The sequence below is a fragment of the Anser brachyrhynchus genome (assembly GCF_964034855.1).
Source record: "Anser brachyrhynchus genome assembly, chromosome: 20".
NCBI classification, from domain to species: Eukaryota; Metazoa; Chordata; class Aves; order Anseriformes; family Anatidae; genus Anser; species Anser brachyrhynchus.
The window spans coordinates 9237812-9264997 of record NC_137713.1 but is presented as its reverse complement, the minus strand read 5'-3'; the positions used below and the strand labels follow the sequence as shown (position 1 = coordinate 9264997).

The window sequence follows — 27186 nt, the reverse complement described above, 5'->3', positions numbered from 1 at the left end:
GAAGAAAGCTTTCATCAGAGAGCTGCTGTTGTTTAACTTCCCCAACAAATTTCCTACACATCGACATCTTGTACAAGATGAGGCCCTGTCCCTCTGGCCAGAGCAGGTTGGAGGCATGAGGAGAAACGCCATCATGCAACCCATGGGAGACGGTGCAGAAATGCAGAAATTTCTGCTGATGAGTTTATTGATCAGCCATGCAGACAGTGTGAAAGCCTTGAAATCCATACATAAAGTGCCTCTTTGTGCTACACTGGTCTTTGTACACATTGTTTACATGTTAAGGTTTTCCCACAATAATTGAAGCCCCCAAAACACACTGTACACAATGCTGGTTATTGATGAAATCCATAAAATCATTCAGAATACAAATATGGTACAAAAGGAGACCTAGTGATGAGGAACCTTCAGCAGGCCATGGGAATGCTCAACCCCCAAAGATGCTGATGGAAGGTGCTCACATCGCTCCTCAGGGCTTCACCAGCACATCTTGGACTTGCTGTGCCATGGAATTAACATGGGGCCCCAGGCTGCGTCTCCCCAGGCTCTCAGCTGCTGTGGGATCCATGTGGATCCCCTAGTCTGTCTCTGTGTCCCCACTGCATAGGAGCTGGTGGAGATAAAGCATCTGCTCGCTTGGTTTTGGGGACTGAGGGCCTCACATGATCTTTCTCCTGGTGCTCTCTGTACAGCGGTTCATGATGAGGTCTTTGCTGGGCCGGGGAGGAACAGCAGGTTGAGCCTTGGACTTGTTCTCCTCTTGCTCATTTTTCTCAGCTATGGGTAAAGCAGATGTAGAGATGGGTCAGAGCTCTGCACCACCCCACCCCTCTATGGACATGTTCAAAGGCTTCCTATGGAAGGACCACAAATTGTCCTGCAGTTAACATGTACAGTAACAGTAACAGCAATATGGGCAATGATAGGAGTGCACAGAGAAAAGCAGTGGTCCTAACAGTAGGCTGACCTCCCACTAGGACCTACTGAGGGCAGAAATGCCACCACTTTCCTTCATGCTCCTTCTCTGTGAGACCTATAACCAGGGGTGAGAAAATTTGTTGAAAAGAAACGCCTCCCTGCACACAATTTCCCCATAGCAGGAGAAGGGTGGACAGGCAATGACTACCCGCATGGGTTGTCCTACTGAATCATCGCCCTCCTGTGATGGGGCAGAGGCTGGAGGCTGTGCTACCTTGTAATGACAGCCCAAGGCTTGGGGCATGAAGTGCAGAGGATTTTGGAGAAAAGACTTGTTTCCTTCTCTTCCCACAGATCTTTCAGTGTGGCATAGAGATTCCCAGGTTTGTTTGCTCACACCACATCTGCAGCAACCACTTCTGGGGTCATGGGCCACGTCTGCAGAACTTCAGACCCATCTGGGGCAAAGGCCCCACTGAAACTTACAGATGATGTTGGCCTTGTTCTGCAAATTGGCCTTCATGTTCCTCCGGCTCTGGATGTACTTCCTGCTATTCCTCCTGTAGGTCTCCTGGCTGATCTGCTTCCGGCTCTGCTTGTGGATGCTCTTAGCATTGCGGATGGTGGATCTGCAGCGAGTCAGAAATGAAATGTTCAGTTTCCACGATGGCAACTCTCACTCCACCACTTTCTTGCTGAGGATGTCCCCGGCCCTGCCTCTCCCAGCCCCACTGCAGCTGGATGCTACGCTTCTCCCTCTGCCTCGCCAGAACACCTGTACCTGCTTTGCCTTTTTGCTTGGCACAAGGCAGCAGGTGAATGCCAGCCCTTGCGGGTGAGCTGCCATGTACAGAGGCAGCTAGAGAGGTGCTTTGGAAGCAGGCACTGGTGGGTGAAGCCTGAGCACAAGCCTGGGAGGTGGAGATGGGGATGGCAAGAGAGATCAGGCATAATGCTGAAAGAGCAAGATATGCATGAGGTTTTCTCTGGAGTTCAAGACAGCCTTGGAAGCAATGTAGGGGTTTGCTCACAGATGGATGGATATATACATATGGCATCTCTCCTGGCTGCAGCACTAAGCTCCCTGGTGTGGGGTTTTGGGGGACAGAGCTTGGGACAGGTGCCTGTGCAGCCGTTTGTGCGGCACTATGCCAGCAACAGAGAAACTACAGAGAGAAGTGAAAGGCCAGGCCCTGGGGCGATGCAGAGCCATGCTGTTGTAGGAAAGTCCCAGCGTGCAGGACCGTCCCCAGGCAGATGGACAGAGCCACCTCTTTGTCGTCCTTACCAGGGTGAGAGAGGTGGCTTCAACCGCCCACAGCATCGTCCTGCTCCACTGGAGGCACCTGCAGCCCTCTGCAGTGCCCAGTTGCCTTCAGCCCCTCCCTGGTTTCAACACGTGCCCCATTTCATAGCCAAGCTCTTCCCCGCAAGGGCAGATCACAGCCTTTGCAATGGGGGTGCTCTGAGCCCAAATTCATGCTTTGGCCGCTCCCTGGCAAGCACCACCCCAGCCTCCATCTTCTGCTGCTGCTGCCTGCTGCCATCAGCAGTGCCACAGGGGTGGCATTTGCCACAGGAGCAAGTCACTGTCCTCACTGCCTCACCTCCCCAAAGGTATCAGGCAGTGTCACTGCACTCAGATAAGTAGATTTGTGCTATTTTACACTGGCTCACCTTCAACCATGCTCCAGCTGAGCTGGATTTTGAGAGATTTTATAGAAGGCCGCCTTGTTTTCTTGTAGGGAAGAAAAGATCCAGGCAAGCTCTGCCCTTCCTAGCCATTGTCATTGCATCAGAATTAATGAGCTATTATTGCTTTTTATCTTTTTAATCAATATAAAATCCCTTCCATTAGCTCAAATCCTCCCATCAGATTAGGCCATTTGGCAGCTCTGATTAGTCAAATCTCTCCTCGCTTCTCAAAGATTCAGTGGATGCACTTAGGAAAAAAAATCTAATTTGAAAATTAAACGAGATTAGCCCAGAAAAGAAACTTTGCAGAAGGACAAGGAGAAATGTGCCTGACTGGAGGCTGCGCTGCAGCAGAAGTGCCAGCTGCCCGTGGAAGTCAGGAGCACTATTTTTGCTGCAGCCCTGCAGGATCGGCCTCCTGCTCTTTCTCTGCCCTGCTCACTTCTCTCCTGGGCAGTTCCTCATCACCAGGCCAAGCAGGGGACACCACAAAACCACTGTCTGGTTTCATTTCACCCCCTCGAAGAAGAGCTTTCGCCCTCCTCCCTCCCTCCTGCGGCTCTTCTCCTACCTGCGGGGGGGAATGCTCCGGTTCCTCAGCTCGCTCTTCTCGGGGGTGTTCGCCTCCCCTGATCTCTGCAGGTACATGGAGGGGTAATAACCCGTGCTTTCATCCTTCCTGCAGGGTGACACAAGGCAACATGGCTTGAGTTTGTGACTCTGTGGCCACCACCTCTTCGCGCCTGTCCCCAGCAGCCTGATGCTGGGTGTCTCATGCTGCTTGCGGGGGTGGGGGCTTCCACTGTCCCCCCACCTTGTCTGCGTGGGGCTCTCCCTGAAACTGGGGCCTGAGTCCCAACACCAAGTAGGCAGCAGACAGAGCAAAGCTTCACAGTTTTCTGGGTCTCGCCAGCTTGTATTATCTCTATTATCTCCTGTTTTGTTTTTTTTTTTTGCTTGTGATGCATCGGCCAGGGCCCCCTCCCAGGGTTTGTAGCTACCACGTGTCCCTGCTGCAAAGGCACAGTCTGTGAATCCCCAGAGCACAAATGCCACTGGGTTCCCCCTGGGAAAGTCCAAGACCACAGAGCAGGCCAAGGCTGGGATGAAAGCTGAGGTTATGCAAATCAGAGTGTGCCAGAATGCCGAATAACGGACACATTTTTTCCACCTGACGCCTTCTTGGATATTTCTGAGGCACCCAGCAGAGGAAGCCCCAGCTGCAATGTGGTTGCACTTTGCAAAGCCACAAGGCTACTAGAAACAGTCCTGCAAAAGGAAGTGTTGGGCAGCGGCACCAAACGGTCCGTAGATTTCACAGCCCTGATGGGGAGGCCTCTGCTTCATCCCTTCCCTCTGCCCGTGGCCCTTTGCCTGGTTTCTTCTCGGCGTCTCTCACCTGACAACCCACCAGCCATCAAGCAGCTTGTGGATGACTTCGATGGTGTCGCCCTCCGTCAGCGTCAGCTCGTCCTCCTCCACGGCTGTGTAGCTTTTCTGGACCACGTACCGCTCACCTGTACATGTGAAATGGGGACGTTTGACGGGTGGGTTGTGCGTCACCCCCCAGCCATGGGGCTCGGTGTCCCCTTCCACTGAGCCCTGGAGGCACCAGAGCACCAACCCAAAATTTTTGGCAAGACCCAGGGGGCTTCAGGTCTCCAAGCCTGGGCTGAGACTTCCCCAGCCCTACCCGTGCCTGTGGCTCATCCAGGCCCCTCCGACACCTCTGCAGGAGAAAGCTGGCGAGAGCAAGTGGAAGGATATCCTTCTTTGCTGAAGAGCATGTTTATAACTTGGGTGACTAAATGAGGAACAAGGAAGTGTTGTGCTAATAGAGTCTGTTGCAGTGTTTTGAAAGCCACAAAGACGAAGCCCTGAGAGCAACCAGCATGAGTGTGCAGGATGCCTCCCTGCTCGGGGTGGTGCGGACCCGCTCCGGCTGCAGGGCGACGCAGAGGGCTGGTAAGGGGAGCGCAGGAGCTCAGTGTGAGGGACAGCCTGCGCCTCGGCTCGGGTGCTGCACTGAGCTCGTTGGCTAACCCAGCAGCCCAGCAGGCATCCCCCTAGCTCAGGATGGGCACTGGATGACGATGTGCATCTCTGATGAGCCAAAACCAGCTTAGAGTGCTGAGCTGCAGGTCATGGGAGGCTTCTGATGTCAAACACGAGGCACTGAACCATGAGCTTTATCCCTCCTGGCAGCTCCTACAGCAACTGTCAGTCCTGCCTTGCCATGGACCAGCCTGGGGACAGGCGGTGCTCTTGGGGATGCCGTGGTTTTCTGAACGTTTTACCTGCATAGTTGGGCTCCTGCTCTTCAGATTCATCGGGACCATCCATCGGCTCCAGATATGCAGCTGGCACCCAGCCCCGTTTATTCTTCAACTGGCAAAACCACCAGCCTGCAACGAAAGCAGAGTGGGCAAGAGCAGGGACCGCAGGGACGGCCGGCACCGGCTGTGTCCCCGGGCTGGACGGTTTGTTTTTGTGCTGTGGCCGGGGAGCCCGGCCAGCTCACCCTGCTTCCTCGTGGGCAGGAAACCTCACAGGCGGAGGCGTGCGAGGAGCTTGCAGGCTTTTCTAGGATTGCCTCACACCCTCCCCGGCCCAAACCGACCGTCATGTGGCTCCATGTGAAAGTGAATCTTGCCCCAGCGGGGCAGGGAGGGCTGCGGGGTTCAGTGCTGAGCTTCTGCTCTCCATCAGGAGACCCCGAGCCAGCCTCCCACCGCTCTGCCAACGTGCTGCTCTAAGGAACGCCCCTGGGGTGCTGTGTTCAGACACGAGATGCAAAGGCTGGCCCCAGCCCTGCTGAGGTGGTGGCCAGGACGGGGCTGGCCCTCGGAGGGACGGACACTTACCGCTCTCACTCTTCTCCACGATGTCCACCATGTCTCCAGCTTTGAGAGCCATCTCGGACTTGGAGCTCTTCTCGTAGTCGGCGATGGCTCGGTACGTCTGCAGGATGATGGGGCCCGTGATGTCTGCGGGGGAGGAGAGAGACGTTCCGTCCCGGCCCAGAAATACCCTATTTCAGCCAAACTCCAGGACAGCCTAAAGCAAAATCCACCTGCGTCCCTCTGAGGACTCTTACCGCTAGCGTTTTTCTTGGCATCCTTTGGCAGGAGGAACACCTCGGGCTTCTTGATCCTAGATGGGTGAGAGCAAAGGCAGCTCAGTGCTGGCAGCCCCTGGACACAGCGGCGGTGCCACCCCCAGCATGGAACCGGGGGGAGCAGGATGCAAAACCCAAACACGCCCCTGCCCACCTAACCTCACAGTGGGTCCCGAGGGCTAATTATCTGGTGACTAATTGGTGCTGCACCACTTCAGCACTGCCAGGTGCCAGCACCCGGGGCTGGAGATGCAGAAACGTGCCCCGCTGCAGCTGTACTCACTGGCTGTCGGTGACGGGGCTCATGTCGTCGGGCCGCACCTTGAAGAAGTTGACCACGTGCAGGCAGCGGGAGATCTTGTGGGGCAGGTTCACCAGCGCGTAGCAGTACTCGGCCAGCGTGCCCTGCCTGCTCTGGGTCGACCGCTGGCCGTCGAACCACTTCGGGGCTGGTGGAGAGGAGAAAGGAGTCGGGACAAGCAGGTGAGAGCCTTGCTTTTGTCACTTTCTCCAGCAGGCTGCTCTGCATCGTTAACGCTGCCCTGAAAACAAGCGGGTTTGGCTCCGGGCTGCTGCGTGGTGCCCATAAAGTGAGGCTCTCCAGGGACATGTCCCAGCCTCCTCCCTTGTGGCCAGCACACGTGGGGCACACGTGGGGCACGTGGGGAGCCGAAGGAGCTGCAGGGAAGCTTGCTGCAGGCTGCGGCCGGTTTGCAAAGCGCTGCAGCCGCCCCTTCCTCATTTTGGCTCTGTGCGGCTGGGGATGTGAGTGCGGCCCCAGGGCCACAGGCAGCTGGAGGAGAGCTTGTGTGGCCAGGCTCAACCCTGCAGCCTGCAGCCCTTGTGAAGCTCTTACAAGCCCTGAAAAGACCCCATTAGACTCCATTTCAGCTATGGGATAACCTCCACGTCCATGCTCTGACCAAGCCCAGCTGCACCAAGAGCTCTCCACCCTGCGGGGCACAAGGAGGGGCTCAGGGGACCAGCCCACGGCCGCGGGGCACACGGACGTCCCTCCGTCCCACCAGCCATGACCAAGGCAGCGGCCACGGCGTGTGTCCCACTGCAGCCCCTGGTAGCTCCAGGGCCCCAAAACACCACCGGCAGTCCCAACCCACGGCTCAGCGTTGAACCCCACATCAGGGTGTGCGTGGCTCACCCGGCCCCTGCAGCTGCCCCACCCCTGTCTCCTTCCACCCCCAGGGCTTTCGGTTCCCCAAACACAGCGGAGCGCTGCGCCAGGCCGGCCCCGTGCCCCAAGAGGAGGCTCCGAGCAGCCTGGCACGGCGGCAGTAGGACAGAAGGGTCCCAGCACGGCGGGGATGTCCGGCCCCACGGGGAGCAGCCACCCTGCCGTGAGCTGCGGGTTTACTGCTCCGGTGGGTCACAAGCCATGGCTATTTTTCATGCTCCTTCTTGCCCCATTTGAAGCAGGAAATTCCAGAAAAGAGGGATGTTTGCTGAACCGCACCTTGCCTGGGTACAAACCACCAGCTCTTTGGATCAATTTATTCCCTCTCCTTGAACTCACACTGCTTCACTTCCTCTCGTACAGTATCTGTGTTGCCATAAGGGCACAAAAAGCCATCCTGGGGATGGTGTCACCGAAGGAGAGCTCTGCTCAGCTGAGGCTGCCCAAAGCCACTTTCCCTTTTGCATTGACCTGGGGATGGAGCCAACACTCAGGGACACGTTCCTGGGGCACCCGGTATCAGGGAGGACGGATGGGGTCTGCGGCCAGCCTCTGCTGGGGGAAGCAGCCACCGTTCAGGCAGCCCCTGCTGGGGTTTTGGTTTCAAGCCCAGAAGGCAGGAACAGAAATTGCAGCGAGCACCTGCACAAAGGCACCCACAGAGCGCGGCCGGTGGGGACTTTCCCAGCCAGCGGCAGTTTCTGTCCCAGCCTCAGCCCCCAGCGCTCTGCCCCTCACCTGGCAAGTGCGGGATGATCCGGTTCTCCGCGTTGATGTCGCCGGATTCGATGGGGAACATCTCCTTCAGCGCTTTCTGCAGAGCAGGGCCAGGCAGGGCCGTGAGGATGGTGCAGGAACCCCCCCCCCATGGCACCCTGACTGCTGCTTGCCCCCTCCCGGCTGCACCCCATGGATCGACACCAGGAGAAACCTCCCTGGGGGGCATGGCGCCGGCAGCTCCCCCCTTCAAGGCGTGAAGGAGATTGAAACGCTGGGACCCAGGAGCCTCTCTTCAGCCAGGTTTGTTTCGTGGGAATTTCAGCTGTAATTCGCTTTCCTCCTTTTCCTCTTTTTCCCCCCTGCCAGCCCCAGTGCACCGGGACAGGGGCTGGTGCCCACCCCAGGACCACTCACATGGAACTCGTAAATCTCAGTAAACCGGCGGTAGACGAGCTTTTCGGTGAGGTCGTTCCACTTCACCAGGAACATGTAGACCTGCAGGGTTAGAGCAGAGGTGCTGCAGCCCCGTGGGCAGCCGGGACCCCCAAACCCTGCTGTGGCCTGAGCCCCCGGGGCGTCCCGCAGATGCTTTGTTTTAAACTGTGTATTTTCTGTCTGCTCCCCCCCTGCACGGGAGTAGCTCTGCGCAGGCAGCGGGTGAGCTGGGAGCTGGGGACACGCGGCAGGAACAGAGAGGGGACAGAAACACGAGGTTGGGTGGGGATCAGAGGGCAGAGCCCTTTCCAAACCTGAGAAGCAACCAAGAACTTGAAAAGGTGGTGCCCAAAATCTTGTGTAAGACATTTCAACCTCTGGCTGCCTCCAGCTCATACCACCAGCCATGACCTCTCTGCCCCAAAAAAAGGGATGCTCTTAAGCCCTCATCAAATTTATCTCAAGAAATGCCTTGGCCAGGCTCCTGCCCCTGCCAGACCTCGCTGCTCAACTTGCCAGGTATTCGCGGCGTACTTACGTAGTGCTGGCTGGGGAAAAACCTCTTCTCGTAGCCCAGCAGCTCGATGTGCCGGATGAAGGTGTCCCCCATGGCTGCTGCAGCTCTGCACCGTGCTCCTGCCTCCCCTTGTGCCTCTCAGCCTCTCCTCCCCTCTGCCCTCGCCCCGCGCTCGTTCGCTGTTAAAACCCCTGGGAAAGCGGAAGCAGCGCTGCAATCGCGCCCGTAATTGTTTACCCGCTGTGGTTTGTATTGAGCCGGGTGCTTCCCGCTGGGAGTCTCCAGTCGAGCCCCCTCGGTGGCGCCGGGGAGAGGGGAAGCAGGGAGGTGGCCGGGCCACCAGCCCCGATGGCCCAGTGTCCCCTCCACCGCTGCCCCGTGATGCACAGGCGCTGCAGTGCCCTTCTTGCAGCAGCCACGGGCAGGACAAGTGCCCCGGCAACGGCAGTGGGAGCAGGAGCCTTTCCCTGCCGCCCTGCAGAGCTGAAGGTGCCGCGGGGAGCTCCCCGAGCCCAGGGGCAGCAGCACTGTCCTCCTGGCCACTCTCTGGGGCAGCTGGGGCACGGCCCAGGCAGGACGGGGTGGCCACAGGCTGCCGTGCAAGAGTTCCTGCCCTTGCCTCAGCATTGCCTTTCCGCCACCTGCAGCTTCCCCAAAAAGCTGCCGGCAAAGGGCTCTCGAGTAGCCCTTGTGGCTGACCAGCAAATGGGGGCCCGGGGAGAGAGCAGGAGACGGGGCTGCAGAGGGATCGATTGATTCAGTCGATCAAAGGGATTGTAATCAATCAAAGGGATTGGTGACAGCCTCCACGCGGGATCCAGGGCTGTGTCCTGCACGGACAAAAGAGGAATCCTCACGGAAGCTGAGCAAGGTGAGCACCCTGCCTGTACAGTCCAGCCCTTCCCAGCACCGAGCAGTTTCTTTTTCATTAAAATAGGGACTTCCCTGCACATGGCAAAATTATGCAACAAGTGAGACATATATATATATAAAAACCCCACACCCAGGGCTGTTTGGATTCTGTTTCATATGCAGAACCATCAGCAACATTTGCTTGAAAGCTCATTTCATAATGAATGCTTGTACTAAATTTAAAACGGAGTTACAGGCAGCGCATTACTGGAAACACTTAATTCGGATGTTTCTTGTTTCCTCATTTTTCATCTTGTGATGTGAAAAATGGAGTTTGTACATTTTACTGCTGGTGCCAGTTAGCTTACAACGTGATGCAGCACGTAACGCGGTATGACACGTTCAGTGCTTCCACTAACTGCCCTATAGTTACTAGAAAGGAAGAGACATAATTTTAGAGGAAAATTCTTGGAAGAATAATGACCCAGCTGAGAAATAAGCTGATTTATGGAGCTCATGAGATGATCCAGGTTTTCAGATCCGGAAAAGAAGGCTGGCATCTGAAGGCAGGACCTGATTTTTGAGAGGTGCTGAGAGCTTCCACTGTCCTCAGGGGTGACAGCAACAGTGTCGCTCTTTTCTGTGCTCCACCCACAAGCAGTACCAAAGCCTCCTAGAAATTAAAATCTGATGAATGGAAGGCCACCCTCGTTTTGTTCAAAATCTAATTGTTAATAATTTAAGCTTAATTCAAGTCAAGGGAGGCCACGCTGATGTCACTGATGGCAAACTGCTGCATGTATGAACAGTATTAAATGCTCTAGCAGTTGCTGCGAAATCAGGAAAGTGAGGTGCAAGTCTGTCCCCTCCCTTAGATAAGACGTACAGAAAGAAACCAAACTGTATGTGGAAAGCTTCATATCGAAGAAAAAGCACTGGCCAACGGCTGCACAAGGACCGTGCTGGACCTCATCTGACACCTAGTGGTTACTGCTCAATGAAACTGTGGTGCCCCACCTACGGGACACCACGCTCCAAGGTCAACGCCTCGAGCCCTACGCCTCTTGGAACCCAAACTCCCGTTTGAGAGAAAGGAATTGGTCCAAGGAGCAGGACAGGATTTTTAGGTTCAGCAATACAGGGAGGAGAGAGGCTTGTCTGCTACTTCATCGCCACAAGGTTTCTCTACTGGAAGAAAAAATATCCAGAGCTCTGGTTAAGTTGTTGCAATTTTATTTATTTGCTTGTTAATTAGTACAGCCAAGGCTTTTTAGGGCATTATCAGTCGATGCCCGAAGAGTGACACACCTCATGTATTACTAGTTTGGAAACGAGTGCGATTTTCATACAAGGTCAACATCTTAAAAGTCTGCTACCTGTTAAGACTATATATAGAGATATATCATTTTTAATATAAAATTGATATTTAGAAGGTATAAATATTGGTGCAATTATTTTGTCAGTCTAATTTCTCTCTACTGGTTATAACTCAAAATGTCTGAGACCAAAAAGAGACTTCAGTGTTGATGCTAATGTGCACATCGGCACTAATCGAAGCCCCCCAGCGGGACGGACACGAGGCACACCACTACCCGAGCTCCCAGCGTCACGGAATTACTCCAGTACTTCCAGTTAAACCGCTGTCATCAGTTTTCGCTTCATTTTTTAAGCTCTCGTACGCACAGTACATGATACATCTGCAGGACATCCATGCAAGGCAGCAGTCTGAACTCCTTAATTCTCAGTTCTTTTGTTCTGACGCCTCTCCCTCCATTTGTGGCAGCACTGGCGGCTCCGTTAGCAATATTTAGCCTTGCTGGGCAGGCAGCTGTGCAGAGTGCCTCCCGAAGAGGGCTGAGAGTGAAGAAGGGATGGACCATCCTTCTGCTTTTTCAAAAGGGGAAGTCGAGAGCCCAAGGAAGGCTGCATGAACTCATTTCCCCACTCTAAAAATTTTTAGCAGCAATCGTGAAACTGGCTGTCACTCCATTAACAACCTATTTCTGGAGGTACGTAACCGAGCGTGTCTGGTAAAGTAATGGTTCAGCGTGGAGCTAACCCTGCTGCCACTGCCACCAACGGCACAACATCCAATATTTCAGTGGGAGCACCGAGACCTACCCCGAGCAATCGTGAAAGCACCTGCACGTGGGCTGTAGCTCTCCCTTGCCTCTAGAATGGCAGAGTAGGAGCTACTCTGAACTGATCTGCCGAGTTTCAGCTTGCTCCTGCTGTGTGTTCCTGGGAACAGACACCATGTCCAACTGCATTCAAGTCTTCAAAGTTTTTCGTTTAGATGCAACAACCTCACCCACCGAGAGCCGCTTTTCTGTCTGAAGGGCATGACAGGAACTTACTTTCTTCACTGGAATTAGTAACTAGGCTGTAGCGTATTCTACCTGCCGCCAAAATTACTGCTAGGACTTCACATATAAACGTATACTGCACGGACAGTCGTGAAAACCATCAGAAATGTCTTTATTTCTTAATGAGGGAATAAGGTTTAGTATTTGTGCATAATGTAGTCATCTCAAACTCATGCCAATGAAAGAGAAACCTTTACAATAATCTCTATCTTCTCTATAGAGAGTATCATATAGCCAGAACTTTACAAATTTATGGTTTGTGAAACTTCAAAAAAAAATGCATACATGAGTCTCTTACATCATGTGTGGCGTAACCAGGACTGTAGGGGACTTAACTTTTGACACAGGAGGACTCAGAGCAGCTTGTAGTGTAAGGTTCCATAACTAGCTCTAGGTGAACAGCAGGGCTTTACCCCCCAGCCTTCGGGAGAAAAGCTCTTGCACAGGTCCACGTGAGATTTGCCTATATCGGGACTGCAGGACCAGACCCTTCATACACAAACCATGATACTCTGATAAAACATGCAGTTACGACTTCGAGTTAACAGAACAAACTACAGAAGGGTTCAATTGGTTCCTAATCCACACGCTGAAATACTGTCCACCTCATTAATGCATACTAATGGTCAAGTGAACCAGTTCATCTTTTATTTATGAAAAACATATGAATTGTGGTAGGTATAGGAAAAATCAGTTCAAATATACAGATACTATTGTCCCAGCAGCCATTAAAGGAGTGATAACTGAAAATTAGTGATTTGTTTTCTCAAAGTAAAACTAACAAACTGAACTACTTGAAGGATTTTTTTCTTCATTACAAAAGCTGAGATGCATTCAGGTACAGTGAAGTTCAGCTTTATTGGGAAACGCAGACAGCCTCTGTTAAGTCCCTGTTGATTTTAATCGTTATCATCTCCCCAGCATTGCTGCATCATATTTAGTCCTCACGATATATTCCAAAGTGAAACCAGCCATTCCAAATCTACAGTCATTCTTTGCATTAAGTCAATTCACAGAACTGCTGAAAAAGTAGACATTTCTATCTAAAAGTACAAAAAGGGTTTGTATAGAAGGTACTTCTCTTATACAGTTATATTACACGGATCAGGGCAGGCCTGACAAGCTCTTCACAGAACTGGGTGCTTCTGACTAGACAAAAAAAAATTACACAAGTGAGTTAGTTTCATTGCAGCTCTACATCTTATCACAAATACTAGTAGATTTTTTATTTTGAGTTCATTAGGCTTAAAATTAGAAAGCATGCAGAAGGTGAACATTGCTTTCCATAAATGAGAGATTAAATGGATGCTTGAATACACTCTGTAAAAGTTTAGATGGAATATTTGCTTTAGTACGCGTTCTCTAGCTAGTAGACGGTCTACAGTATCCAAAAATCCAGAGCAGTGCAGCAGCAAGCTGTGCTCAGACAAAATTTCCCTGACCTTTAGTGGACAAATGAGATGTCTTTTTATATCTCTATTAGGTGAAGTGCTTCCCACTAAAAATAATTAAAAAAAAAAATGATATATTTTCTAATGACGTGGTCAGCTTTATGACAAACATTTCCAAAGTACAATTCAGCAATTTGTTAGAAAGACTACTGCTGTACTTCAAGTTCTCAGGGCACAGACGGTTGATACGTTGATGTCAATCTCTGCCAGTTCCTACCAATTCTTTTCTGGATTTGTCCCTTCACTACTTCATCGCAGCGCATTCAGCAGCTCTACACGTGCTACCTCTTTGCTAACCCCTGGAAGCAGCCATACCACCCACCCGCCTTCCAAAGACTCAGTGCTCCAAGGATGAGGATCTTGGTGATATAGCCCTGCTCCTTCCTCCAAGTTTCCAGCTGTTTAGCGACCTTCGGAGCCAGAGGCCGTATCTGACTTTTATGCTTAATAGACACAAAATAAATAGGAAGTTCCCTAATCCATTTGTGAATGATTTTCTTTGGGCCTCCTTAACTTCAGTGATAAAGGCTACATTTTCTACTTGTTTGTATGAAAATGTTTTTTTTTTGTTTATTGAGCAGGTCAGGGTTAGGCTCTCTTGTTCCTCACTTGTGTACTCTTGAGACACCTTTGGATTCTTCCCTCAAACTTTACAAGCCATGGTATCTTCCCTTCAATAAACGGCCTGTCTGCTCCAGCCAAAAGCACTGCCCTTGTTTAGGAATGAAGCTTGTCCTGTGCTGCACGTCCTGCAGCACCAAGTATTAAGTGCCCAGGCCAAAATACTACAGAAACTACCAAGGCAAAGAACACGAGTCCATGGTCAAACATCTGGCAGTGAAGACCACTCCTGCAGCTAGCTTTGAAGCTCCTTTACAAAGGAGACAAGGACCTCTTAACTCTGGAGCCAGGCTGTCCGAGGCCACTGCCACACAGGGATGGAGCAGACCCTGCAGAAGCACAGAAATGCTGGCTGCAGGCGACCCTGGAAGTCGCACAGTCCAGCCTCCCTCCCTAAGGACTACAGCTAGCGATAGTTTAGGTTGGCCCTGGCTTTGTCCAGTCAAATCTTAACATCCACCACGTCTAGAGCACCAGAGAGAACAAAGCTGCTTTCTCCATGCTGAAACCCATCACCGGGGACGTCCCTATATGCACAACCTTCCCCTGAGCACCTGAAATGCTAGAAGGACCAAGAACAGAAACGCAGCGTCCAACAGGGAGCATCATTGCCTCCATCACTCTGTGTTTGCGCTGCACTGACAGAGGGCCATGGCCTTGGCTGTCCTTGTCTCCAAAAAGCCAGATGGTGCCAGGAGTGATATCCACAGGCTCCCCCAGCCACTGCTTCATGCGAGCTGGCGAATGCATTACCAGTCTCATCTGCTCAGGCCAGCAGAAATTAATGGTGAACAGCCAGGGCTTGGTTTTGCTGATTGCCTGTCTGTGCCCTCAGAGCTGGAACAGTATGCAGAATTTTCTTCTCCGTAATGAATAAAATGTCTTTTTCTTACTAAAACTAGACAGATTGCAACTTGAGCATACCACACAAATACTTCCCATTTTATGTCTATCCAATCCAATTACTGAAGTATCAAAAACTACATAATGAGGAACGCATTTGGTACCAAAAAATTGAAATTAGAAAAAGTAGTAAAGATCCGCGATGGCTTAAAATTGCCTTTTTCTTTGAATGAAGCATACAAACTCACATGTCTGTGGGTCAGCCCCTTTACATTTGGTGACATAACAACACTGCTAGCACTGCTCTCCACCTCCACCAAAATGTCATTTTAGGAGTAAGCGAAGTTAAAAAAATAGGTTAAGAAAAAAGATTCAGATGTTTCTGCACTGTGAGTTAAACTAAGCTTTACGTAAAGTTAACAGAAAAGAAGCAAAACTTCTCAAGTTAGTTGGTTTGTCATCACGGCTAACATTTTAGCAATTGTCTCCAGCTTAGACAATATTGCAATCACAGTGGAGAGCCTTCCTGCCCCATTACAATTTGGAAATACATAGGCTTTACCAAGAATAATGCTCGTTCACACAACCATGTCAGAGCTCTTTGTAAACACTAATTCCCTAAGCTTTCATTTACTCTGCCTCTGAGGTATGTAATTACCATCACCCATTTTTATTTATAGGCTGTTACAGCCCACATTTTCCTAGGAATGACTGCCACACAAATTTGAACGCAGTCTGCTTTACAGTGTATTCTGATGAGAAACTGAAAACGTCCTACATTACATAGATGAAAACTGAGACGAAATAATTCAGAAGTGAAGTAAAGGACTGGCACCTTCTGGCATTCAGCCCTCTATCTTAGCCTGCTTCTCCTCACTCCAAATTATAGAAGTATTATTCCTTGACAAGTGTTTATTCCTTGACAAACACTGCCTTCAAGAAACACTAAATTATTTTACCGTAGTACTGATGAGGTCTACCACGTTGGGTCTGGTTCTTGCTTTATTTGAGAACTTTCCTCTGTTTCTGTAACATCTGTTGAAAAAGCAGTAACGAATGAAAAAAACTAGTCAACCAATTTTGTCATAATTATTGTAGCTAGTAAGTAAAAAATTACAAAAACATGAAAAGCATTCATTTATCCTTTTAAACTATTAACAGCAAATAACAACGTATTCACAATAATCTGATTTGGTGGAAATTAGCATATCCACTTGAACGTAAAGCAGCCCAAGATCCTAGAGAACTCTTATTTTTTAAGGCACAAAAATTGGTATTAGAAGCGTATGAAACTTCAAAATGCTTTTTATGTAGCTCAAAACCTTGGTAAGAAAGGAACTTTCTTTTTTTTTTAGTGGGGGACATTGGTTGTAGGGGGGATAGCTGGACCAGAGGATCTTGGAGGTCTTTTCCAACCTTAATGATTCTGGGATTCTATAACTTAATCCAAAAAGAAACCACACGATCAGTGAACATGTCAGATATATCACTGTTTTGGTCTGAATCTACCCTCCAGTCCTGCTCCCTCTGTCAATCCCCAGCACCATTCTGCCCTCAGCCCACCTTGCTGACGCTGGGTGAAGCTTTCCCAGTGCTCACAGCTAAATCTGCAGCCCATGGCTTCAGAGACAGCCTCGTGGATGGCTTCCTTTACCCGAAGTGTTAGGGCATGACCGCTGCTTCACAATTTTTAAAATGCTCTCTAAAAGCTAACATCTGACCATACCTGAGCTCAAGTCATGCCTTCTGTTAGTTACCCAACCACCATTCATTGCACAGACTTGTTTTCACAGCACTGACCATTTTTTGTTCCCATCTATAAAACTGCTGCTCTTCTAAACTACATACAGACATTATTATATTTCAGTCCTATCCAAAAGAAATTTTGACCTCATCTAATTTTTCTTCTTCAATGTATTACACAGGGAGGCATTATTAGATGCTTAAAAAAAAAAAAAAGAAATTTGATCTTGTCGGGTAAAGCATTCATCATTTTTTCATACAGTTTTTTTTTCATTTCCAGGAGACTTCATTACAAAATCTTTGCTTTTCTTGTTCACAGGGATGCTTGAAGGTAAATCAAAGAAATTGTGTCTTTATAGCACTGCCTATATGACCCGGAGCCTGATTTTGTTCTTTTCATAAACAGAGACGATGATGTTGGAAGGAAATTCGTTTTTCACTGAAGCTGTTTGCAAGGTTTGGGGCTAGGGTAATTCATCACAGCAAAGCTGGGCTGTTTCACCACTTGATCACCTCCCAGCCTGGTTCTGAAGCGACTGTGTGTTCTTCAGCCTTGTCTCAAGATCGTTTCTCCGGTAACTGGATCTGAATGCAGTTTTGGATGGCAAATTCAAAACCACGTTTGTCTATTTCTTCTAAACAGTCTCCTGAAGGGCCCATAGCTAGACTTCCCCCATGAGGAGCATTCAGAAACAAGTGTCCCACTCCACCTAACAATTTCAGCGATCCCACATAGTTTTGGCATCGTAAAGACATTTGGTATTTCAGCTTTCAGTAACTGCGTGCTTGAAGTCTGCAGCTCAGCTCCTCTACAGCTCTCACGCTTCTCTTCTTTTTCACAGAGTTTTTTTTCCTCTTGCTGGTTACAAAAGGATTCATCTAGACTCCTACTCACAGCACTCAGGGTGTACCTGTAACTGAGCTCGTAATGCCAGTTTTGGCTGAGCATGGTAGAATCACAGAATGGTTTGGCTCGGAAGGGACCTTCAAGACCACCTAATTCCAGCCCCTGCCATGGGCAGGACACGTCCCACCACACCAGGCTGCCCAAAGCCCCATCCAGCCTGGCCTTGAGCACCTCCAAGGATGGGGCAGCCACAGCTTCTCTGGGCACCCTGTGCCAGGGCCTCACCACCCTCTGAGTAAACAATTTCCTACTTGCATCTAACCTAAACCTACCTTTTTTAGTTTAAAGCCATTCCTCCTTGTCCTATCTCTATACCCCCTGACAAAGAGCCCCTCCCCAGCTTTCCTGCAGCCCCCTTTAGGCCCTGGCAGGCCACTGTAAGGTCTCCCCGGGGCCTTCTCCTCTCCAGGCTGACAACCCCAGCTCCCTCAGCCTGTCTCCACAGGCGAGGTGCTCCAGCCCTCTGAGCATCTTCTTGGCCTCCTCTGGACCTGTATGTCGGATAGTCTCTGAGTTCAGTGACATTGCCAGGGAAACTGAGGCAACGGAGACTTTCCAGGAGACTGGAAAGGTACAGAACAACGGAAGTGCTGAGGTTTGCCGCTCTCTGTTTTGGGGAATCTCAGCAGGATTAGAGAATGAGCTCGAGAGCTTTAAGACAAGTGCCGATGTGCAGCCAGCTCCCTCCCAGTGCTGCAGGCTCTGCTGCTCCTACGTCAGAGCGCCCCGCTCAGCACTGCCTGGCACACAGGCAGCTGTCCTTCGGCTGTCACAGCACATTCCCATCGCTTCTGACACTCACAGGGCAGCCGCCTGTGGTCATGCTGAAAGCTGGGGCTAGCAGGGGCAGCTTTTAATGGACCCATTCACAACAAACAACAGCATCCAAATTGTCAGGTCAGTTCCGTACTCAATGCTCCAAGACCATACACAAAAGCATAAGGGGGCTGGAAGTCCTACAGCCTCCTTGGTCTCACACAGGTCAGTGTCCAAAAAATACAGCTCAGGTCTGGTCTTGGACAACAGGAAAGTCTGACACCTCTCACAGGTGAAGTTCTAGAGGAACGACAAAAATCCCCTTCCCCCAGCAAACCCATACAAGTATATTCAACCCAGTATGCTGTTCAAATTTCCTGATGATGACAATCATTCACTTGCATAAATTGTGAAAAGGACTGCGTAGAATAACTAGATGCATCACTCAGGATATGAGCAATCATTCAAAGCCTATATATAGTCGTGACTCACCAGCCCAGAACAACAATTCATAAAACTCTTTTGTAAAATTATTTGAATAATAACTTTTGCTGCAGACTATCTTTCACACGATGCAGCATGATATTAATACAGATGAAAAAAACTTCCTGGGAACCAATAAATGCCTTTTTTGCTGTTTTGATTGACTTGCCTTCTTTAAAAAAAAAGAAAAAAGATGCAGCTTCTTTCAAAATGACTTAAAAATATTTGTTGATAGTAACTGAAGACAAATACTCACCTCCTACAGATACTTCTATTTGGCTTGGTTCAGCTGGCTCTTAAATGAAAAAAATATAGTCTAATGAATACGCATACAGTTTCAACAATATGAACAGAAAAGTAGCAAAAGTTAGGGAAATTAAGTTTACTCTAAAAAAAAAAAAGCCGCATTTTTTCCTCTTCTAATCAAACTCAATTATCTTTGTCTCAGATAAAGGTCTGCAGCTTTCTATGAACTCTATAGCAAAGTATAAAAAGTACCCAAAGATTTATTACATTACATAATTAACTCTTTCTCTTCAGAGGATGGTTACTGTAGCAGACATATCACTGAGTCCTAGCTGAACATAATGTGCACTTGCACAGAATATACCAAGTTTGGACCAACTTAATTCAGACTACTTAAATATAAATCTGGATTGCAAATAGATGTCACTGCTTCTGGTGAATATTGTTCTCAGTGGTGAGTACGTGTACTTAGGCAGAGAGGGAAAAGCTGAAGACTAGAGGGCAAAAAGTACATTTTACTTCCAGGATGATTTTTCTATGGTCTGTATTGATGGATTATAGATGGATAGGTGTTGGGAAGGTGTAGAACCCTTTTAACAGTGTGGGTGAGTTAAGGAGAGATACACTACAGCAACTTCACCGAACAGAAGTTTAGTTTTTTCTCCCTTTTCTCTGTTTTTCTTCCTCCCACCACTTCCAAATGTAAGCAGAGGAGGCAGTAGGTTCTTTTCTGCCCACCACAGAAGGGCCCCTTACTTTGAAATGTTTATTGAATGTTTTCTCTCAGCGTGTCAGTTTCTTTGAGCAACAGCCTGTCCAGTCAATTGCAAAAATCTTGCCTGCACTGCAGACAACTTGATAGGCGCATTTTTAGAAGGTCTGTGAACACTGAGAAACTACACTGTGTCAAAAGGAAGCTGTGCAATCACATTTACTTCAGCAACTTGGAGCATAACGCTAGGTTATTTGTTCAGACTGGAAGAGCTGAGGTGTGTGCAGTCTGGACACCGGCTAGCAGGGGTTCAGTGCCGTATGCAGGGGACAGAAATTCCATCAGAACTTCTGTTCTAGGCTCTTGTATGTTACACAAACTTGACTTGGCTGAACACAACCTGGCACAGCCACGCACTTGGAGTTAAGCAGACATCAATAAATAGATACTGAACTGGCTTTATATATTGCCCCTATTGATCCTTCTTTTCAGCTCACTCATCAAGTGCAAAAATCAAATTAAGGAACATGCCAATGACACGTCGTGAAGGAAGCAATGGTTCTATCGATTTATTAATATTTAATAGCTATAAATTTCACCATTGCAGGCCATCTGTCACAATAAAATGGCTCATTATAAGCAGCGTGTACCCAGGACATAACTACTAATACCATCTGCCAGTAAGATCTCGAACTGCATGCCCTACCCCTCCTGCAAGGACACGTGGCACACTCTGCATCACCTGGTAGCACGGGTGCTGCTGGTGGTGGTGGTGCTTCTGCTTCAGCTTTTTCCATCAGCTCTAAGATTAGACGTGATCACTGTTTAACTTTACAACGAAAACGGTTTCCCACATGTAACACAAGGGCGATTTTACCTCTTCTATCTGCAAATCCTAAAACTTGTTGTATTAACAGGTTACTAAACACTCACTGTAATCAAGCTGCAGTTCACTATTTTTTGTTACAGAAAAAGTATTCCCTATCTGCAAGCACCAAGAATTTCCTCCTAAGTTCTCACATGTTCTTCAGAGCGAGAATAATGTATCACACCTGCAGTAGGCTCAGTGGCTTCCAATAATTCACCTCGATACCTATCAGTATCAGTTCATTTTGATCATAATTAATGGACATAGATACTGCATAAAAATCACACGTTCAGTAACCAGCTTCCTGCTCCAGTGATGGAATATGATCAGGTATATATGTTGTTCTTCCTCAGCTAATTAGCTAGTGTCAATCCCATCACATGCTAAAAGTTTTGCAGAGAACTGTTAAATGGATTCTTTCATTTCTAAGTCAATTCTCTGGAAATGCTACTAAATATTTATCTGCCTGGAAGGTTCCCTCATACAAAAGGATCTCTTTCCCATCTAAGGTGTACTTAGGACTGGTGGACAGGTCAATATGAGTTACTAACTATGACATCTTCCTGAGAACACTTTGTCCTTGCCACTCACAGACCTTAGCACGTTAGCTGGAATATACTGGTGGCTGGATGCAAGTGAGTGAGTACTGGGTTGGTAAGGCTCAGCCTGGGTAAGGCCAAACTAATGACGGAGTTACCTGGCCTCTGAATTTCTAATCTGATGTTGGCTCAGAGAGAACATGACACAAGGGTAATGACAAGTGTTTTGCTGTTTGTTTTTCCTCTTAAATAAGATGTTAAAAACAAGGTGACAACTATTATAGAGAACTGAAAATACTAAAACTTATTTTTCAAATAAGATTCAAGCATCATTGTCAAAATGCACGTCTGGTAATTACACTCTGCCTCTCTAAGCTGTTACAACTTCAGCAGAATGTAGAGTTTTTCACTGGAACATAGTTCTGCAGCCATTGGAAAGTTCTTGTTTAGTAACTGGTACTGTGACGGATCCGAACCTAAAATGTAGACACTCCCATCTAACTCTGTTGTACAGTCAGGGTCCTAAATCTCTTTGGGACTCTGCAGCTGAAAAATACAAAATCAGTACCTTGCATTTTCATATCAAAGTTAATGCCAATCTTACACTGGTCTGTAAATTCATCATGCTGCTCTTATGTTAATTGCACATGCATTTTTAGCCAGGAATTTCAATTTTAACGACAGAGACAAGAGAGCTGTACGTAGAACTTAACCATGACGGGGCTGCCTGCCACAAAGCCAAAATGTAGAAAGCTGATCTTCGTATGTTACAAAAATACATTTGCTATCAGTGTCACATAATTACTTACGGTTGTTAATCACAAGTCCTGGAAATGGTCTGTAAAAAAAGACAAAAGAACACAAAACATGCTGATTCTAAAACATACTGCATGGGGTCTCTCTCTCAAGACTTCCTCACCCAGCAATTTGGTAACAGAGATCACACGCTCTAACAGAAAGTAGAACAAAACAGGAGGAACATCTCTTGAGCACAGTGGTTTGTTCACTAGCATTTTGAGAAACAACATACACCAAAAAATCGAAATCCTTCCCCCAGTCATGACTAATCAACAGGGAAATCATCTCTTCATCAGAGCTCAGTTAAACAGAACGTATCTAGCAAGAGTCCTTTCAGTTTAGAACTCTTCTTGGTTAAGGGTCAAGAATTCAGACTCCTTAGTAAAATTTAAGAAATCTTTCTCTAAAGAAACTGAAATTTTCTGTTTCTTGTGAAGCAGACTATGATTTGAGAAATGATAAAAATTAACACCTTTTTGGTTTTAGTTCCTAAACCTCTTCTTAGTATGATTTCCACATTTCATCTGTTCTGCTTCACACAAATATACTTTGCGTACACACGTATGTGTCTATATGAATATACATATAAATTAAAATTCCCTTATATTGTAATTGTATAATACTGTATTTTAAAAATGTTGTAGATAAAGTCATTTTATAGGAAAAAAAATATTTTGAAAAAGCTTACCTTAACTCAGGAATCTTAGTACAACCAAAATACTTCAAAAATAGTAATACTACCACAAACATACTATTTACTGCCATGAGCCAACAAATTTCAGACCAGGAAACTGTCTCAGAGCTTGATCTTACAAATGGGACAGCAAGGCCCACAGCACTTTAGACTCCATTATATCATAGGAATAGATTGCATCTCAGAAGACAGCTTGCTTTAATATGCAGTAGTAATAATATGCCCTCTGTCCTACCGCTATGAACATCTGGACTTCATTGGACCTGACGTGCTGGTATCCAAAAGAGCCATATCTTCCACTATTTAAAGATGCACTGCAAATTCTACTCTTTCAATCTGAATTTATTACAGCTACGGGGCTGTCCTTACAATGTCTGTACAATCTAATCAGTGACGACTACGTACCGAATAACAGTAAACTTGATAAACTCTGATGATTCCAAAATCTTCCTCATCGAGCTGATTTCCAGATAACTGGGAGCTTTAAATGCCACGCCAGGAGGCATCCCATCCACCACCACACAGCCAGGGTTGATGGTGATTTTCCTGTACGGGACCTTCACAGGAAAACTCATACCAATGGCTTCACCTAAGAGAGAGAGGTCATGTTTATTTTCAAGCTTACATATTTATGATTACGTTGAAGGAAAAGAAAACACAGATGATTAAGAAACTAAATGCAAATGCAAGCTTTCTATTGGATCTGAAACTGAAAATCCACTTGACTATTAAATCATTACAGTGACAGAAACAGATGTTTTGGATTACACTCATGAACATTACTACAAGATTATTTAAACTCTAAGTCTGACAGCTCACCATATAAAGAACTCAGATTCTCTTTTTTTCCTAAAAAAGGTATAGAACAGGCTATCTAAGAAAGTAACTACGTGACAAAAAATAATAATTTCCTGCAATGCCCACAAAAGGCAATTCAACACAGCACTAGCAAAAAAATTTCAGATAAAGAAGCTCAGGTCATTATTGTACAGTGCATATACACAGAAAAAATAAAGAAAACTATATAGAGCAAAAGGGTAAGTTGCATGTTAAAAATTACTTTAGTTTCAAGTATTAATAGCTCGGGACCATGAAGCCCTAACAAGAATCATGGTTTGCAAGCAAAATAACTATTTCATCCATGTTTACACAGAAAGAAACAGGATGTGGGGGGAACAAAGTCATCTATGCTCTTGGGATTTTTTGTTCAAAACACCAAGCAACCCAGTTCCCTTATAATAGATTCTTTTTGAGGTCAGAGCACAACTCTCATACACAATTCTCAAATTTCTTCATTTTAATGATAATATATATCATCCACTGAAAGTGATGATTCAGTAGCATCCCCATGAACAACATTTGTTCCATCCACACCTATGTAAAAATGGGACTAAGAAGCAATTACCAAATTTCCGGCTAAACAGATCGTTTACTTGCTCTCTCAATTGTCTGGCCTTTTCTACTTTTGAAAGCCGCTCACTTTCATCATCTGAAAGAAGTTGTTAGAAAAGCATTAGAATTGAGCAGATTTTTTTTTTGAGCATGTTTACTCAAAGTAGGCATATCCAAGTGCTTCAAAAACAGACCATGTCTCGTTCTTAGTTTTAGCACTACCACAGAACTGTACAAATATGCAAAAATGGATGGTTGTGAAGAAATCCATGAGAAGCTTCTACATATTTACATGACTAACGTTAGATTTATTATTTAGAGATGATTTTGTAAACCTAATCTAAAAAAAATAGTGTTTTATTTTCTTACTTTGCATATGATGGTGAGGGAAAGTTAAAAGCGAAGTCAGATCCAATACATGACCATAGCATGCAATGTTACTTCTTTCTAATGAATGCAGTATATGCCTGAGAAAGCAGTCATCAGTGTTGTTTAAGACACTTTACTTCAAGTTCGGATCTCTTGAAGTTGCCGAGGAAGTTGCAAATCAGTATATAATTTATTAAATGAGATAAAAAAGGGAAAAATGAGGATACTTCTCGACTAGGGGCTGGACCAAGAATATTCTAAAGATGTCACTGAATAGATATTCATAAAAGTTAGAAAACATTTAACATCTCAGTAGAAACAGAATACTAAATTATGCTCTTTGTAGACTGTACTTGTGTCACCGTAAACCAGCTAGACTGTCGAAAAACTCCAACGGACGAAACAAGTGTCATGAAGAATGTAAGCACAAGGAGTGTGATATGAAACGAGACAGTATACACACCTGGTATAGTTACTTGAATGATGTTGAGATCTTCAACACCTGCAGCTGTGTTTACCACTGTATTCGCTGTCGAGCTTGCTGTATTGGCTATATTAGATGAATTATTTTTTCCTGAAAGTAAAAGATTCAAAAAACAGTTGTAGAGCCCAAAATCTTCAATGTCACATATAAAGCAAATACTGCAAAATAACAGATATTTGCAAAGTTTTCAAAGCAGATCCAATCTCATTTCCAAAATGAGGCCATCTTCCAATGAGACATACTTATTGAAGATGCACACTACTCTGTCCTTCCAATTACAAACCCAAGAGGAGAAAGGGCTACATTACAAATTGCTAATCTTTACCTACTGGGTTTTATAAAAGACTATTAAGAAAAAAAAAGACTACATGGAACATGTATTTTGTTATTTGCATTAACGGAAAAATTGCAGTACTTACAGTTAATTCAGTAACACCTACTGATCCATGCATTCACAAAATAAATCTCTTGCAGTTGTATTTGGGAGCCCCACTGTCCCGTGGCACAAACTAGCACAGTTTGACTAGCTCAGTGGAGTTAGTCAAACCAACTCTGACAATTTCCTGCTGGCTATCTGTGCACATCATCTGTGGAACACTTCTGTATTGGGTTTACGTGGCAAGGTTTTGGTAGCGGGGGGCTGCAGGGGTGGCCTCTGTGAACAGAGCCCAGCAGCTGCCCCTTGTCAGATAAGGGCCAGTTTCAGCCAGCCCCAAAGTGACCCGCTGCTGGCTAGAGCCGAGCCAGTAAGCCATGTTGTTTGCATCTCTGTGAGAGCAGATTTAAGAAAGGGGAAAAAAAACTGCCGTGCAACAGCAGCTGGGAGAGTGAGGAGTAAGACACAGCCCTGCAGTCCCCAAGGTGAGTGCAGAAGGAGGGCAGAAGGTGCCCATGGGGGACCCGTGCTGGAGCAGTTTGCTCCTGATGGATGGACCCTGTGGTACGGAGCCGTGTGGGAGCAGTTCTTGAAGAGCTGCAGCCTGTGGGCAGCCCCCGCAGGCTCAGTTCGGGAAGGACGGCATCCCGTGGGAGGGACCCCGCGTGGACCCCCATTGTTGAGTGATCTCCCTGTCCTCATCTCAACCCTCAAGCCCTTTGCATCATATTTTCTCCCTCTTTCCCTTTGAGGATGGGGGGGTGAGAGAGAGGTTGTGGTGGAGCTTGGCTGCCCAGCTGAGTAAAACCACAACTTCTCATTTGGAATGACTTATATATCAGGAGCAATTAATTTATCTCTAGAGCTGAACTACTTCTGTGAATTGCACATCACCTGTTACATTCTGATGAAAGGCAATAAAGCATGGATTAGGCATGGTAATTTTATTGTGGATAACACAGAAGGTTTTAATACTCTTCCTAAAGCTATATTCAAAGGGTAGCTTCTAAGTGCTTTTCCCATCTCATCAGGGCAATCCAGAAGCCAAGAGTTTTGAAATACCATATTCTTTTGCTGAAGAGAAAGCACTGTAACATGCTTTACATAACATAAGCTATGTATCTAATGCTTTTAAGGTGTTCGGTTACGAAAAGCTGCTCAGAAAACCAGAAAAAGACACGCCAGAAGATGAAATAATGCAAGAATTAGTGAACTATGCAGAAAACAAGAAATACAATAGTTTGGAAAGGGGTGTGGGGGGGTTGGGATAGAGAGAAAGAGATCTACTGTGGGTATGGACCAGTGGCACAGTACTTTAGGCTGGGCCTCAAATTCAGCTTAGATAACACTTTCCTTGTAAGTTAAAAACCAACCAACCACATTATAGAATGAATCTTTCAGGAATTCATTAACACCAAGCAGCATTCTTGATTTGTATTCAATCCTTGAAAGAGACTGTTATCTAGGACATTAAGCAGATGTGAAACTCACTCTGGGGACTTTTAGCAGAACTTTCCTTAACTGCCGCCTCAAACATCTCAGGCCTGCAAACAGATTGAAGATTTCATGTGCAACAATAAAATTACATTCATTTCATAAGCATTAAAAGCCATTTTCTAATATTCATTTTTTAAAGACACGAACAAGCTGATATCATAAACGCTGTATTTCTCTAGGTCAAACAGACAGACAGGAATGCAATGGCTGAGAGGCTCCAAAACTTCCCCTGCTTGTTTCTACAGTGGCACATGGATATCTGAACCTATCCCAGGTAAGAAAAATCAATTGTTACAACACCCAATATAAATCTCCAATTCTCAGCCCTTAGCGCACTGCTGATAAATTTTAGCTCTGGCTAAGTTGCAAGTCAACAGGAACTAAAACAGTGATGTGAGCACTGAAATGGGCTAAGAAATCTGGACTTGCTCTTCGTCTCTAAAGAGGAGGAGTCAGAACAAAAAGAGCTGACTATAACACACTCCACCTCCACAAGAGCTTTCTGAATATTTGCTCATTTACTACAAATATTCCAGTGTGTATATGAGACTGGTGAGAGTAATTCAGTAACTCGGCATTTTGAGTTTATTTTTC

At 46.9% G+C, this 27186-nt stretch overlaps 2 protein-coding genes across 12 annotated transcripts in view; both read right to left on the bottom strand.

The window, feature by feature from the left end:
• Nucleotides 1-131: 131 nt before the first annotated feature.
• NCF1 (neutrophil cytosolic factor 1) lies at nucleotides 132-10521 on the bottom strand. Its single transcript, XM_080562953.1, has 11 exons — nucleotides 8617-10521; nucleotides 8058-8138; nucleotides 7662-7737; nucleotides 6015-6180; nucleotides 5711-5766; nucleotides 5478-5600; nucleotides 4911-5018; nucleotides 4013-4130; nucleotides 3185-3292; nucleotides 1405-1547; nucleotides 132-777 (listed from the first exon to the last, which is right to left on the bottom strand). The coding sequence occupies exons 1-11, from the start codon at nucleotides 8686-8688 to the stop codon at nucleotides 659-661; spliced, it is 1170 nt and encodes a 389-aa protein (XP_080419079.1). The 5' UTR covers nucleotides 8689-10521; the 3' UTR covers nucleotides 132-658.
• Nucleotides 10522-10663: 142 nt separating this feature from the next.
• GTF2I (general transcription factor IIi) overlaps nucleotides 10664-27186 on the bottom strand; it is a 73244-nt gene continuing 56721 nt past the window's right edge. For 4 of the 11 annotated variants that reach the window (XM_080562946.1, XM_080562942.1, XM_080562947.1 and 1 more), the window contains 6 exons: nucleotides 26587-26639; nucleotides 24699-24809; nucleotides 23880-23963; nucleotides 22880-23063; nucleotides 21792-21820; nucleotides 18931-20377 (listed from right to left, as the gene is read on the bottom strand). In XM_080562946.1, coding sequence (XP_080419072.1) covers nucleotides 20148-20377; nucleotides 21792-21820; nucleotides 22880-23063; nucleotides 23880-23963; nucleotides 24699-24809; nucleotides 26587-26639 — 691 coding nt within the window. In that variant the 3' untranslated portion in view covers nucleotides 18931-20147. The other 7 variants (XM_080562951.1, XM_080562949.1, XM_080562952.1 and 4 more) reach the window with 5 other exon arrangements.